This window comes from Adelges cooleyi, unplaced genomic scaffold, assembly GCF_023614345.1.
Source record: "Adelges cooleyi isolate 19-005CV unplaced genomic scaffold, UGA_ACOO_1.1 ACOO_flye_CR_arks_rails_tigmint_CR_PRNA_574, whole genome shotgun sequence".
In the NCBI taxonomy this organism is placed as follows: Eukaryota; Metazoa; Arthropoda; class Insecta; order Hemiptera; family Adelgidae; genus Adelges; species Adelges cooleyi.
The window spans coordinates 3478508-3495668 of NW_026096268.1; the positions used below are offsets into that span (position 1 = coordinate 3478508).

Consider the following 17161-nt stretch of genomic DNA (forward strand, 5'->3'; position numbering starts at 1 on the left):
TTATATACATAGATAATGTTAAATTAATTATTATAATTATATTTTGTTTTTTTTATAATTATGTTCCGGCCATTTCAATGATTTCACATACATTTTGAAAAAAGGTCTTTGCAAATTTAAAAAAGACAAGCTTATTTTAAGTTTTAAATACATGTTTATACTCATACATACATTTTGTCAAAGTTATTAATTATTGTGTAAACATACCGTAATGGCTTTTTGATAGGTACAGACGTACAGTATTTTATAATACATGACACATGTATTATAACATAATATTATATTGTACACTAATACTATATTTAGTATACTGTTTATAATATATTTATTTAGAGTTATGACATCCGAATAACCTCTAGGTAGCTGCTATTAAATTCACAAGTTTAATTGTTTTTAGTGGAAAAAAACAGTTGATTAAACAGTTGATTATTAGGTTTACTCAATTAAAAAAGGTATTGTTAAATTCGTTTTCGGCATACTTATTGCGGCTATTTGCATTTTCAGGAAAATGGGACATATTAATCTGAAAAATAAAATATTAGCTATAAACGTGTTACGTGCTACTGAAAGTTAATTCGATATTTATTCTCAGTATTAGGTTTTTCTAAATTGTGCGAGTGACAGCAATCAGCATACACACTTCGACCAATCAGTGAAATGTTTACTAGTTAAGTACCCAATTTATTTTTCTTATAAATATGATGCAGGTAACCGGTAACTTGTGTTACAAACCAGACCTACAATTTCATGAATTATTATATATACAAAAAAATGTAATATAACGTGATCCAAACTAACGATTTAGTATTATAATTGTTACACCTCATTTTTATACATGTTTTATCGTACCTACCTAATAGTTGTGTATATTATGCAAGTGCATTGCACAATGCACTGATGACTAAATAATAGCTACTTATTCAAATTTTAAAAACACGTATTAGGCATTAGCATTTTGTTACCGATTGTATGTTATTACATAGGTGCTTGATAGTTGAGTTCTTATCTCAACTGCTTGGGTGCAATGAAAATATTCGATTAAAGAATTATACTAAAACTCTCTTGAACCGTGACCCCCTTTATGTTATATTATGTGCTGAACATAATTGCTTAAAACATTCTCATACAGTTATATTATATATGTTTTACATAGTTGTAAAACATAAAGAAAATATTGTGTACATATTATATAAAAACTATTCTTTAATAATTATACATTTATAATGTTACGATAATACTTATTGGTTTTTGTATTAAACATTTTACTTTAATTAAAATTTCAACTAAATAATATTGTGCAGAGTAAACTTGAACATGTTCAGCAATAGACACTAGACATAATAGAATGTTTATGAATATTATAATATTAGCATTATTATATATTGGCATAAATCATAGTATTTCATCTATGACTATTCTGTAATATTATGTCAACGACCAATGTGTATTGTGTTCAGCAACAACACTCATTAGCTACAGAACTAACTGCTCAATGCTATTGTATTATTTCTTTCCATGAAGGTTTTATCATTTTCATGGAATAATTCCACTTCAGTCGCACGTGTTATCACTAAAGTCTAAACACTAAAAGGCTGGTATTTGCCGGATGACGTCGTAATGAGTTTATAATGTATATTAATTAAAACTATTTTCAAATTACTTAACATTTTTTTAAGTTTAATCATTTTTTTTCATTAAGTTTAAGACATTAAAAGGTTTACTCTTGTTAGTCGTTACCATAACGTATTTTCCCCCCTTAGTTTTCATCATCTACCGATGTTGCCTACATTATAGTTGTTGGATCATGACTCACAAGAACTGGACAGCGTTTTCCAATAAACTGTTTATATTAATAATTTTCCATGTGAGTTTAAAATATGATTAAAAAATGCTGTACATATTGTGTATTTGTATAATTTTTCTTTTCTCCTCAATATTTAGGTACTATTGCTGCGGAATACAGTGGTTGGCGACTTGGGCATTCAATTTAATAATAACAATATTAATGGAGCTGAACAACTTGTCAGCAAAAATGTTGACGGGGCCATACCACTCAATAGTAAAAACATTGATATGACATTAGGTAATTATTTATGATTATTGATGACTTAGTTTTTTGGTTTCTAAATCCATATTTTTTTTTAAAACATATATTTAACAGTTTAAAAATAAGATGTTCTTAGATCATTGACAAGTTTGATTTTCTGGTAATATTATATTTTAATTTTTCTATTGAAATCGCCTTTGTAAATAAATTATTACTATTTTTATTTTACATGTATTCAGTTATTATAATTGATGTTTAGTTTTAATATTGTAATATTCCAGTGCATGGTCATAAAGCTGTACAACTCGATAGTAAAAATATTGAGATGATTTCGGGTAATTTTTGTTCATAATAAACCATCATAAATTTCATATTTATTTATTTATTTTAAGTGTAAAAATATATGTAAGAACTTATGTAAAAAAAAATAGAAAAGAATGCAACTTTTTTTTATTTAATGACATTAAATTATAATTTGTGTTATAACAGTTATAAGTCAAATATAGGGAAAAAAACTAAAACCAAAAAAAAGTAGTAAGAAGTTAAATTAAAAAATTATATATTTGTTAAGTTCATGAAACCTAAACAATAATATTGTATTGTGATTATTACAAATCAATTATACAATTTGCTGGCATACTTTTTGGTTTATTTTATCCATTTTTCTTAAAAAGTTAATTAAAAAAAATAATAATAATAATTTTTACCAACCAGTTGGTTTTTTAAAATTCCCAACCCAATTACTTTTTTTGAGTGTACATAAATCTAATAAAAAACATTTTTTTGGGTATGTACCAAACATTTGCTAGGCTTCACGCAATTAAATTCCACTAGGTTATTTTTTTGTCAACTCTGTGTGATTTAGTATACTAGTTTTCCTATTCGTTATATATAAATACTAATGAAGTAATTTTTTTTTTTGTTTAAGCGTCCAATGAACTTGTTATAATTAACTTTTATGCAGACTGGTGTCGATTCAGTGGTATACTAGCCCCAATTTTTAATGAGGCTGCAAATAAAGTTGCTGAGTTATACAAAGAGCCTGGTAGAGTTGTTATGGGAAAAGTTGACTGTGATACTGAAAGTAAGTGTACTTATTACATTAAAGCCAAATTAGGTACATATATTTTATAATGTATAGTATTGTACATAATTTGTATTGTATTATTTTCATAAATTGTTCTTTGTAAATTATATTTTTTCTATTGCCCTAATATCTAATTACATTTTTATGTCAAAATAAAAACTACCCTATGAGTTTTAAATGTATACGTTTGGATCAGAGATCTATTAAGCTTTACAGTTAAATATTTACAGTGAGTTTTAGGTGTAGACAAAATGATTACTATAACAATATCTGATCTTATGTTCAATTTCTATTATTGAAATGCCTAAAACGTTTTAATTAAATTTTTTTAATTAAAAATTCAGCAGGAATTTTTCCTTGTGATTAAACAGTTACATAGAAAATTAATAAAGGAAACAATAATTTTTTTATTTTTTAGCCGCTGTGGCTTCCAGGTTTCAAATTACCAAATATCCTACAATAAAAGTATTAATTAACGGGCAACCAGCCAAACGAGAATACCGCGGCAAGAGGTCAGTGGAAGCATTTGTATCTTTTGTGCAAAAACAGCTTGAAGATCCAGTACAAGAAGTATCGAGTTTGGTAGTTACTTCTGATACAATGAATGTATGTAAAATATAAATTTTTGTTTATGTTGTTTTTTACGGTTATTATCTTATTAAAATTGTTATCTATCGTATTTCAGGAGAAAATGAGAGTATTAATTGGTTACTTTGAGAGCAAGGACTCAAAAGATTACCAAGTGTTTAAAAAAGTAGCCACCAACCTGAAAGACGATTGCCGGTTTTTTGCAGGCGTTGGGTAATTTTGTTTACATTTTCAAAAATAATTTCAATTTATATAATGTTAACAAATTTATGTTTTAATTTAACTGACAGTGATTCTTTCCGTGCAATGCATCCTCCCAACGAAACAATAATTGTATTCAGACCAGATCGATCGTCTCCAGAATCTGAACACCAAACTTTTAAAGGTGTACCGTCAGATTATGATGCTCTCAATATATGGGCTACAGCCAACTGCGTACCTCTGGTGCGTGAAATAACATTTGAGAATGCTGAAGAAATGACAGAAGAAGGATTACCTTTCTTAATATTTTTCCATCGTCCTGACGATCTTGAATCTGTTAAATTGTTCAAAGACATCGTTAGCTTGTATCTTATGGATGAAAAACGTGAGTTCAGATAAAATTAAATAAAATTTAAAAATATATATATATTTATATATACTACACAATTTGGATTATAAAACATAATGAATATTATTATAATTTTAGAACGCGTTACCTTTTTAACTGCTGACGGCTTGAAATTTGCGCATCCACTGCAACATCTGGGTAGACAAGAATCTGACTTGCCGGTAATTGTGATCGACAGTTTTAAGCATATGTATCAATTTCCTAAAGACGCAGATTTTACGCAACCGGGACGTCTGAAACAATTTATTGACGATCTTTACTCGGGAAAACTACACAGAGAATATCATTTGGGTCCTCAAGATTTAATTATTACAGAATTAATAGTTGACAATCGACAAGTCGAACAGACGTCGCCTCCCGAATCGACATTCAAGAAACTTGCTCCTTCTAAAAATCGATACACGTTGTTGAAAGATGAATTATAGTCAAACACTACTATGATAAGCTGTATGTAACTATGCATATCTGTTATGAAATGCATTTTACAAATCTTTTCTTCGTTTATTTTGTTCATAACAAATTTTTTTTTTAACTTGTTCTCATTATTATAAAGTTATAATAATTATTGTTTCTCCCTCCAAATTTTTACACATTGTATTATTGTTCCGCAATTTTGCATTTAAAATTATAGATATAATATATTACAATATTACTACTTTCAAGGTGCTGGTACCCATTCACATTAAATTGTTCATATGATGATTAATTTAATTAATTGACTTGTCATGTTGCTTCATATGGAAGTAACACCATTTATGTCAATTAATTTAATATGTATTGCAAATACATTGCACCTAAGAGAGAGTGAGAGAGAGAGAGAGAGAGAGAGCTAATAATGTAAACTTGTTTAAAGTGTTAGAAAATATTAAAAACTATTATATTACCGTCTTTTTAATTACTATATGTGTTATTTAAAGATTCTATGTAAACACAAAAATTAACTACAGGAATAACAATTGTGTAACTCCTGTGTTATTATTTTTTTATCATTAATTTTTATTATTGTGGCTTAAATTTCATTATTGTAAATTGACAAAATATATTTTTGAATACCCAACAGCTATGACTGGGTACCCAAATAATAAATGTTAATTAAATTAAATTATATTTTTTTAGATTAGAAATAAAGTTATATCACTAATTTTTAAAAGGCATCGTAAGTTGTAAAAATGTAAATGTTAAACATTTTACAAAGGCTTTTTTTTCATACATGTATTGATATATTTGTATTTTATTTTATAATATAGTAATACTATTGTAAATGTAACAACTAATACTATTTATTTTTTAACAGAGAATTAATATACTTGTTTACGTTATCAAATATTACTGGTTTTTGTAATTTTTTTTACACAATTCAACAATTTGGACATTAATTTTTATCGCCTACACACCTAGTGCCTAAAAATATCATTATATTTGTCGTTCTCTAATGATCTAAACTATTTTATATCCTGTGCAACATCAAGTATAATACAAGTCTTAAACTAATAAAGAATAGTAATGTTATAATTATTATACTATAATATTATTATTATTATTAAATAGTAGTAGTATATATATATTTTTAATTTTAAGTTAACTGTACTGTCATTTAATTTACCTTTATGGTTTTAAACTCATATCCAAGTTGTAAACAGTGTAATTGTGTAACTTGGTCGTATAGTAGTTGGTGTGTTAACCAATTTAGTTTTTGTCCTAAATATTATAGCGAAAGATTCTCAACTTTTGATGTTGGTCTGGTCACCTTAAAAAAGTTTACATCATTTATTGTTTTAAAATTTCGATACTTAAGAAATCGTGATTTAACTTCGAGAATTAACTTTTTATTACTATAACTATTAATAGGTACATTGTTAAAAAAAAAATAGGAAACACTGATAACATTATCACATTACAGAATACAGAATCTATTATCTAAATAATATAACTATTATTTATTATTATTAATTAAAATTACCCATTCTATTATAATTAATTGGTTTTTAAGCAATAGTTTATTGACTTTGGTGTTCTTCTGGCTTCATCGGGATTTCTCTTCCGATGGGTCCGGTGAACGAAACGAAACAGGAGGTGTCTAATTACGTCAAGTTGAATATTGGCGGATCACTGTTCTACACAACTGTAACGACACTCACTAAACTAGATTCCAAGCTCCGAGAACTCGTATTGACGGAAACTGTAAATATTACCAAATCACCTGAATCCGAAGGTACGTCGATTAAAAAAACTGATATTATACATATTATAATTATATTTATGCATACAATCAGGATGGATTTTTATTGACCGCTGTGGCAAACATTTCGGTACAATTTTGAATTTTTTACGAGATGGTTCCGTCCCGCTGCCAGCGTCCTGTGTAGAGATATCAGAAATATTGTCAGAAGCAAAGTACTACGGTGTCATTGAACTATCGGAAGCCTGTGAGCAGGCGCTGCAGAAAAAAAGAAATAGGAATACAAACATAACGTGGATTACATTAATAACGTCACAAAATGAAGCCCAAAAATTAATCTCCATCAGTTCAAAGGTATTTTTTTTTAAATATTTTATTTCTAAGTATATTTTACATAAGGTTACTTAGGTATTTAATCTTATTTCTAGCCGGTGGTGAAATTCGCAATCAACCGCCATAACAATAAGTATTCGTATACTGGGTATGTATCTGTTATTAATTTTTAACAATTATTTATAATCTAGTTAACTTAAGTGAAATAAAATGAAACAGTGCATCCGATGATAACTTATTAAAAAACATCGAGCTCTTTGACAAACTTGCGGAAAAGCACAGAGAACGCGGTCTTTTCATTAAAGACGTCATTGGATCTAATGAAATATGCTGCTGGACATTTTATGGACCTGGAGGAGCGGTAAAGAAAGTTGCAGAAGTATGTTGCACGTCAATAGTATATGCTACGGATAAAAAACATACAAAGGTAATTCATATGTTACATTAAATATTTTAAAATTATAGTACACATCTAAAACAGAGTGGTAAACATTTTAGGTTGACTTCCCCGAAACGCGCATATTAGAAGAGACCATGAATGTAATGTTGTTAGACACTAGAGCAAACAAATCTGTGCAGGAAAATGAACTAATTGAAGCTACGTCTAGTTCAGGTGGGAATTGTCGATGTTCGTGCTCTAGCCAGTGGTCAGACACTCAATCTGAAAATAATCTTAACAGTATGTTTGATACTAACTTATCTCTGTAGTGTTTATTTTGAAATATTTTGTTTATATGAAAAGTTGTTTATGTGATAATTATCTGATAAATTGAATGACTAATAAGATTTTTAAAATGATTGTAAACTGTGTGTAATATTCTATATAAGTGAAACCTATAGTACTAATTTCTTAAATTTAAAATATAAATAAATAATTTAACAATAATAGCAGAAAAATTATTTTTGAAAAAAAAATCCCTTCCAAAAGTTAGTATTATAATCCTTTAAAGCAAAATTCTGATTAAGTGCTATAATTAAACAGTAGAATAGTAAAAACTAAAATAATATTAAGTCATGTAAACTATAACTAAGATCCGTATCACATAATATTGTTAATGCAGTTTAATTAAGGGCTATTGTTACCTGTTTATTCAATGTTAAGTTCGTAATTCACATAGATAGATTGAGAATATATTTAAAATATAAAAAAACAATTATATGCAATCTTGAACTCATTCATTTGAATGACTAACTAGATCAAATTGTTGATTTTTTTTTTTGGATGTGGCATTAAGGTCCGGGAGAAGGCCCGAAGGCCTAGTTATCCATATTAATGATAAAGTAACGAAAAAAATACCAATTTTTTTTTATTCATGTAAAATTTTAAGAAATGAGTAGACATCTGCTATAATTTTTTTTCTTTTATACACAAATATTACGTATTTTTTGTCACATTAACCCTACATCTTATTTTATAAATTTTTGGTCAATGTTTCTACTCAAATTACTTATTCCCATTTGATTTTTTTATATAAAGATGTATTTAATTATAAAATTAATATAGTAGGTTACACAAACTTTTTCAAGTTATCAGATCTACCATAAGTCAATTTTTTACTCAATTTTAACTACTAACATTTTGTCTAATTTATACGCAAAATCATTACAATAATTTTTTTAAATATTACTTTCGCTAAACTGGGCTTAATAATATATGTATCCGTTCATTATAAAATAATAAAACCCGGACAGGAGCGGAGAGCTATTATTTACATATCCGCATTAAATCGTCCTCTTGGCAAAACGTCATCAATACAAAATCCATTGTCTTCTAATCGCAGCCAAAAGACCTTGAATTTATATCCGTGTACTTAGTTATCTAATTTAGAATATAAAATATTCATCAACTCTGTAGCCTACATTACAATTTCTTAGCAATTATGTTAGCTGTACTGTACAGTGCTTACTGCACATAATAATATACTCTATAATTGTTGTGTTTGTAAATGTTTATCAGTGTACTTTGACACAAATAAAACTAGCTAATAGGTTCAAGTACAGCATTACAGAAGAATAATTATGGCGGACGTTTAGTTTTATAAAGCTTTATTTAACTAAATGATAGTATTATAATGTAAAATTATATAAATCACCAAAAAAATCATTGTGAATAATTCGGTTCAGTTTCTAGAACAATTTCGTTTGGTTAATCTGATTTTTATTAATTATTTGTTACTAAACTATTATAATTAAATAATCTAAAACGATTACACGTGTTCGTAACACTTGAGTACTTTTTTATAATAATTATTATTTCTAAATTATTCTGATTTCTGAAGTTGTTGTAAATGTATAATATTGTTTTAAACATGTTTACTACATTTATAAAGTATAACTGTTACTTTACAATGGTGTGTTTTGCTCGACGTTGGGCTGAATAGATTTTAACTTATGAAGGGTATTTTTTGTGGCTGATGTCTGGGCCGACGATCACTATTTAACCACTAAGCAGATTTATTTATTGTATACCTATATATAAGGATTGAAAACGTTTTCAAGCCAAAATTTATACCATTTGTTGTCTACCTCAAACGTTGATTTAAATTATTGACAGTATGATAGTCAGATAGCTTAACTGATTTGGAACTTTTAATACAAAATTAATAAAAACATTTGAAAATTTAGAGTTATATCTTTTGGAACAATATAAAATAAAGTTTCTAGAACAAAACGTGTATATCGTTAAAAGGCATAACTTAACTTTAAAATGTATTTATAGGTAATGGGTGCTAAACTGTTCATATAGATAAAGGTATGGAGACCCGTACCTACTACCTTGATATATTAAAAAAAATATCATTACATTTAGAAATTAATATTCTGATTATTACAGACAATTTTCACTATTATTATTACTTATTTTTCGAAGGTAGAAAATTACATATTTATTTTTCAACTGTTTAATCAAACAAAACATCAAGTTCCTATTTATTTACATTTAAAATTATTATGATAACCTCTGAACTTTCACTAACACATTCTTGAAGGCAATTCAGTGTACCTACGCATCATTTACATTACAGGGTCATTCACTAAGTATGAGTTAGCAGTTCTTACATATCAAATAATATTGTATTACTTAAACAACGCCCATTGAAATAGGCAAGTATAATATATTCATTGTTATACACATCTGTATAAAATATATATGGACAATATGTTCATAAAGTTATTGATTTTCAAATTTTGTAGCCTCGAATTTTTTTGCTAGGCGAACTACCTTGAAATTCAGCAGATTTAGATCATGACGATCAGAAATTTGGAAGTAGTTAGCAGTTTACTTTTAATAATGCTAAATGCTGTAATGGTAATCTGGCAATAACTTCTTAACATGGAATTCCTGTTAAATTTGCATTGATGCTGTTACATTGCATCTATTAATATTAATCTTGGGTCACCTAAGCTAATTAACTTTGGGAGGTTAAATGTAAAAAAATATAGTTTATAGGCTTTTCTCTCAATTATTGAGCTCGCGATAATAATTATTTTCACATTGAATGCTGTCACTCGTAGTTTAACATTATATTAGTATATTTATTATTTTATCTTTTATTTATAAATTAAAATTGAATAATTTCAAACTGATTGCTAACTCTTCTACTTCAACAAAGGCCCTGGCTTTAAGAAGTAGAATATTTATATAGTTTTATGTAATATTCTGTTTTTTTGCTTTATTTGTAAAAATAGATAAATACAATAAAAAAAAACTTTCTACAGCATAACCAATAACAGCCCCTAACGATTTTAAAACAATGAAAACCTTTGAATAAAATGTCAAAAAGTATTCTTCTTCCATACAACTGACCCGTTACTTAATTTTTATACTATCCATGGTCAAACTACACTCTCCGTAGCCCGTCTAACATGTTGTATACATTAGTTTGCAGTCAGTGGCAGATTTGGGGGGGGGGGGGCGATGGGGCGATCGCCCCCCTTGGCCCGAAAAGTGGTTGTAATAAATTTCGACCATGTTAATTAATTTACCTGTTAATTTGTATAAGCTTCATGGTTTTATTTTTAATTTAAATCATTTTGTCAATGAGTGAGTAAAAGCCATTTTAGTTAATATAATTGTACATTTTTTATTCCGTCGCTGAAAACAGATATGAATTCGTCATGAAGTTTACTTGAGATCGGTCAGCGTACTTTTTTTAAAATTAAAAATTTTAAAATCATATTTGGAAAGGGTTAAAATTAAAAATTGAAAAAAGTACCCTGACCGATCCTAAGTAAACTTCATGGCGAATTCAAAGCCGTTTTTAATTTACTTACCGGATTACTGGTTCGGCCTGTGCGATGGACAAAAAATTATGTGTTTTGACTGAAAAAACCCGCCGGTATCGAATCCCCTTAAATGTAGAGGATATTATTGAAAGATTTGCTAAAGAAAAAAAAAAGATGCATTGATTTTATATTATATATATTTGAGTATTGTACTTTACTTAATTATAAGTATGTATTTGAATTTAAACAAACTTGTTGTAGCTATTTTCTATGAAAGTTTATTGGATCAAAATTAAACTGAAATAATAATGATTAATTAAAAAATAACTAATCAAAATAATTAATACATTGTAACATAATTTTTTAGACACTTAATAAAAAGTAAAAAACAAAAAAGATAATTTTATTATACCTACAAAAAACGAAAATTCATCCCCCCCCCCTTGGACAACCCCTGGATCCGCCACTGTTTGCACTTTAGGTTAAATCATTCAAGTCAAGTAGATGTCATCTGCTACCTATATACATTTCCATCCTATTTTCAGTTAGGTTCAACACTGTATGTGGCCGTTATTCCATAAAATATTAGTAATTAATTTCATAATTGTCTATTTTCATTAGTCCATGAACATGATTACGTGAATGATGGTCATAAGAACTGGTTCTGATCTTCCTATGCATAATATTTAAATGATACACCGACTACAACATCAACAGTAGACCTTCTACTCGCTGCACTGTATTACCCGGCGTCCAATCGATCAGTACCAAGTTCAACGCGTTGTCATCCTCGTCATCATCATGATTTCAAAGGACCAAACACGAAAGTTTATTTTCGAATTCATCCTATTCTTATTTTGTTTGGACTACACTAAAGGTAAATTGTATTACTTCATAATGCATGTCCATGACCAAGCTCGGATTCGAGATTTGTTTTTTGGGTAGACCATCGATATATTGATATCATGGTTGATGATGAACGGGCAATTATATATTTTTTTAACTATTAAAATAAACCTAGCAATACAATGGTTAATTAATTTCTCAAATAAAACTTTTTTGAATGAAATATTCTAGTTTTATTATAAAATAAGAATATTTATATATATATATATATATTTCATCTTCAAATTGCCTCATGATATATTTATAATGTTGTCCACCTTTATTAATATGATTAACGTATTTATACGAATATATGTTTTACAATTATTAAACAACTGTAAAATAAATATAATATTTATTTTTGCGCCATTCAATAATTTAAAATTCTAACAAATAACGAGTTTAAGAATTATTAAAATTTGTATCGAAAATGCATTTTTTACGTATACATTTAATAGAGAAAACATGACCAAAAAACTACTTGGGAGCAGATCTAGAAAACTCACATTTTGTATACTTTTTCTTTTCGATGACATTCCAGATAAAACAAAACAAAAATTGGTCAAAAACATTTAGTCGGTATAATATAGTTCGAGTTAATGATTTGTGTATTAATTTAATTTAACTATTCACTATTCAGTACCCATTGTATTAGAAATTCAACATGTTTATTACATTATTTTTATTTTGTTAGAAAAAATTAATTTAATTTAGATGGTGACCTATAATTATTTAAGAAATTGATATCTACCAGATGTTATACACGGATTATTTTTAGATATTTATAATTTTTAATATAAAGTAATTTAATCTAAAATAAAAGATAATTCAATCTATTTAAAAAAAAATTGTATTATAAAATTAAAAAAATTGGGCATTAAAGGGTAAATACCAAGTTGAAATCAGGTTATTATCAAGCTATTAAAAATTATGTTAAACATTTTCAAGCCTGTCTATTAAAGCAGTGTAGTCGAAAATCGCACCTGAAATTGTATAGTTCATAAGAGCACAGCTCATTAATTGTATGTTGGCATAGCTTAAAAGAGCACACTCCGGGGTTATTATCGTATTATTCAAAATCGTACATAATATTCAAACATTAACAGATTTTCTGGTAGAACTTTAGTTAACACGTACACATTGCCATTTTCTGGACAATCTTTGAATTGAATAACATTACACATCATTTAATAAATAGAAAAAATGAAGGAAAAGATATTCAGTTTTTGGCCTAAGTTAAAATATCTAGTTTTTTTATTTATACATTCTTCACAAACTTAATTTTTATGATCTTGCCTTTCTATTTCGGTTTTTCTCGTGGCACTATTTATTTTTTGTAAACTTGTACAGATCAAAATAGTTATTATTATCACTATTAATAGTTAATACGGTATTAGGGTAACGCCCTATTAAAGTTATTATCCGGTCGTTATTGATTTAGGTTGCGACCAACAGATCTATGCCGAAATAGGATGCAAACCTGTTTACGGCGAAAAAGGCTCAACTTCATGTCCTATTGCCTATGATTGTGGTAAATTATACGATACTTTATACAAACTGTAAACGAATTTTATTGTTTCGGTGACCAAACGTTGATTTCTTTAGAACATGTATTTGGCAGATCCCCAGACAAGTGTTATTTTAATGGAAAAGTATACCAGCCCAACGAACGATTATCAGAGACTGACTCTAAGCTGAATCCGTGTCTGGCAGCGTGCTTCTGCGACCAAAGAGAATATGACAAGTAATAGTTGTTTTTTAAATGTATATATGTATTTATATTATGTTTATTATAATTGATCATAGTGTAACAATTACGAAATTCGTATGTGCCAACGTCGAATGCCCATCGTTTTTCAAACACCTTGAAGGACCCTGTTATTATCAATATGACAAAGATTTATGTTGTGAAGTCCGAAAGTTCTGCCGTAAGTTTGACAGTTTATTTTAATTAATACAAATTACAAATACATTTTAAGTATTAACCATTTATAATTACATATTTAATTAGTTTTGTTGATAAATTGTTTACTACATCTAGTAAACAATAAATAGTATATATAGAAAATACCTACCACAATTTGTGGCATACATTTACTTTACCGAACATCTTTTTTTTTGTTATCATATAGTGTTTTTACGCTAATTACTAATCTGAAGTCCGAAATCCTTAGTTCAAAAGTTATAGCTACTTGAACTTTGAACTTTTCCGCATTTATAAAAGTAGTTTATTATAGTGATTTATTAATAACGAATTTGAAACGAAATGCTGTATTTTTCAATCTCGATTCGCATTGCCGACAACAGCTACATGATGCAGCGGCCGCCGTCCGCCTCCTGCCGCTACCGTTCCCCGCCGTCGCGCGCCGCTCCCGTCACCTACTGTTATATACGTGGAAAAGTAAAAAAAAAAAGGGTGTCTATTAAAGTAAATTTGTTCGTCTCTAGTTTTGAGTAAAAGTAGATTAATGAGATTTACTTAAGTTCCTCATTCCTTAAGAATTTAATGAAAGTTACGCCACTGGCCGTATTTTTATAAATGAACGGGTGTCATTTGTAGTAAAGTTAGGGCCACTTTTACAACCAAGCCAATACGCCACTGGAGGTATTGTTTAGAGATTACTACATAGTACATAATATTTGATGTCCATTTTAGCTGAAAAGAAAACCGCAGTACACGAGTGTGTCCATGATGGGAAAACTTATAAGGACGGACAACGGTTTTACGTAGGCGACACGTTGCAGTGTGTATGTTCGCCACAATTTAATGGTAGGTACTCGATAATCATTGTAGGACTACGGTGTTTGAAAAAGTAATAACCGATTTTAATTACCCACAGGCACGATTAGCGACCGTTTCTGCAGAAAATTAAGTTGCAAAGCTGAATTGTTGTACATGGATAATATAATGTCGAAAAGTGCACCTGTCTATTTTGAAACATCTGGCGGTTGTCCAATCCAATGGTTTAATCGTAAGTATATTAAATAAAAACCAAAAAATACCCACATAATTTGAAACGGAATGATAGATAAGACATATTAAACCGTGGACGTAATTAATTATGTGATCATAATATTTACATTAGTCCTTGATCATCATTCTGTAACCTTTAACATAGATTAGATGGACAACGCTCACGTGCAAACCGGTAGCATTATTTTACCCGCATTTCTGTATTACACTGTGTTAGAACTATCATATATAAAAAAAAAAAGGCAGGTCAAATACATAAACAAGTGTTGCGTTGTCTATCTCTATTATGTGCATTATCTATGCCTTTACTATTTTCTTGTTTCCGACAATTTTCAAATGTCATAGTTTTTTATGACTCATACACACTATAGGTATCGTTGAATAATTATTATTCAATTGCAAATGCTATCGTTTTACATTAAAGAGCATTATTTAAACCCCGGGATTAAAGTATTGTTAACCTTTTCAGCTAAGTACGAAGACGGTACGGCCGAAGTATTAAACGCGACCGGTTCGAACAAACTCAAATGCAAATACGGTAATACCGAATTAGCGTTGGGACAAAAATTGATTTTCAATCAACAAGATGATGGTGACACTTACGACTTATCGTGTTCGTGTCAAGTGCCACCGTTGGTAACTTGCATAAAAAAAAGAAAATTTAGTTCTTAATATTTGTTGAACGGCTTGGCACAGTGGTTCTGGACTCTGGTAGGTACTAATCTATTATCGGTTCGATTCCATCCACATTGCAAACATTCCACGCAAGATCGTCTCAACTACCAGCCTTAGGAATCGAAGGCAGTTAAATTAAACCAAAAAAAAAGTTCTCAATATTTCGCTTGAATAAAAATATTAGATATTTTATACATTTAAACTAACTATTATAGCTTAAGTATAAACTATACAAATTGTAAATAGTACCTACTGAGTTATATACAATTATACAGATTCAATTTATTTTTGATATAAATAAGTAATTTATGTAATAAACTATTATAACATAATCTACTTGATGTATTGTCATTATCACAATTCTCACAAATTACATGCAAATGTAATTTCGAATTGCAAACTGTTTCTATTTTGGCAGGTCTATACGCTTGCAGTATGTTGTACATTTCATATCACTTACCGCATGCAATTCCCTTAAAAATATCGATATAATGAATGAAATCGTGCTTAATATTTTTATCGACGTAAATTGATAATTTTGCCTGATGTGCGCCGGTTCGAATCCTTCGACCCCCCCCCCCCCAAAAAAAAACCTGTCAAATCCATACCGTGTGAGCCCCGATTAAAAGATTAAGAGGACGTCCCATCGATGATTAATAACGGTAAAAACATATTTACGCAAAACAGATAAAAATACCTTTCAAAATAATTTTAGAGATAAAACACTTTTTATAAAAAGGATAAGTGGACAAGATTTACGAAGGAACCTTATATGCGTTTTTAAAAATATCAATAGGAAAAAAGTTTAAACAATTTTAAAAAGTTATATTTAATATTAAAGTATATTTTTGCATTCATCATATCGATCTATGCATTCTTTATACATTTTATTAATAATGCAAAACGCCTAAATGAGGTTCCCTCGGAAATCTTTTCCTCTATCTTCTAATAAGTTTATCATTTTGGTTTCTGCGCACTTCTATTCTCTCGGCGAACGTTGTATATACAATCAAGATTTTCATGAAGTCTATCGGTACGTATTGGTTTTCTGTAGTGATATGTATAAGCAAAAATCCGGTAAGTATCGACACCATAGACACGTACCGAAGTCTAATCCCGATACAAATTGATACGTATCACAAGTGTACCGCTGTAACGTACCGTAAACTTCTTGAACACTCGAACTCGTATCTGGAACTTATCGGTACGTATCGATACGTACGATTTTCTTTCTTGAAAATCTTGAATAGGTATTCATATTGTGTGTTCGTTACAGCGATTTATTTCCCCAATACACAAATTCACACAAGACCACGACCCACACGATTTTATAACCAGGTCTGGTAATCGTAATTCTCTACACGGAAAAGCGTAGCCGGCTTTTCCCAATATGGCGGCCACCGGCGCGATATTTTACAAAAAAAAACGTTTCGGCTGATCAATGCACGCCGGTGGCTGCCATACTGGAAAACATGGCTACGCTCTTCCGTTTTAACCACACCAGGTTATAAGATCGTAATCCACACGTCTGCGCTCGCTGATCTCGGGCCGTGGGATTC

General features: G+C 29.0%; 2 protein-coding genes and 1 long non-coding RNA gene across 4 annotated transcripts; 2 read left to right on the top strand and 1 right to left on the bottom strand.

Annotated features, from left to right (window-relative positions):
- The first annotated feature begins 1569 nt into the window (after positions 1-1569).
- On the top strand, positions 1570-5631 carry LOC126843387 (endoplasmic reticulum resident protein 44). Of its 2 annotated transcripts, XM_050580895.1 has the most exons (8): positions 1570-1864; positions 1942-2083; positions 2329-2382; positions 2976-3131; positions 3553-3740; positions 3820-3935; positions 4013-4308; positions 4411-5631. In XM_050580895.1, exons 1-8 carry the CDS (start codon positions 1805-1807, stop codon positions 4755-4757), a joined length of 1359 nt encoding a protein of 452 aa, XP_050436852.1. In that variant the 5' UTR covers positions 1570-1804; the 3' UTR covers positions 4758-5631. The 2 variants fall into 2 exon arrangements, with proteins under 2 accessions (XP_050436852.1, XP_050436854.1); XM_050580897.1 differs by lacking the exon at positions 2329-2382 and having other exon boundaries at positions 1571-1864; positions 4411-5627.
- A 310-nt stretch (positions 5632-5941) lies between these two features.
- Positions 5942-7814, bottom strand: LOC126842865 (uncharacterized). The gene is made up of 3 exons (XR_007686380.1): positions 6600-7814; positions 6293-6532; positions 5942-6079 (listed from the first exon to the last, which is right to left on the bottom strand). It is a non-coding gene; the product is annotated as an uncharacterized LOC126842865 (long non-coding RNA).
- A 3941-nt stretch (positions 7815-11755) lies between these two features.
- Positions 11756-15938, top strand: LOC126843757 (uncharacterized). Its single transcript, XM_050581496.1, has 7 exons — positions 11756-11945; positions 13395-13484; positions 13559-13697; positions 13760-13881; positions 14610-14723; positions 14794-14925; positions 15397-15938. Exons 1-7 carry the CDS (start codon positions 11870-11872, stop codon positions 15597-15599), a joined length of 876 nt encoding a protein of 291 aa, XP_050437453.1. The 5' UTR covers positions 11756-11869; the 3' UTR covers positions 15600-15938.
- The last annotated feature ends 1223 nt before the right edge of the window (positions 15939-17161 follow it).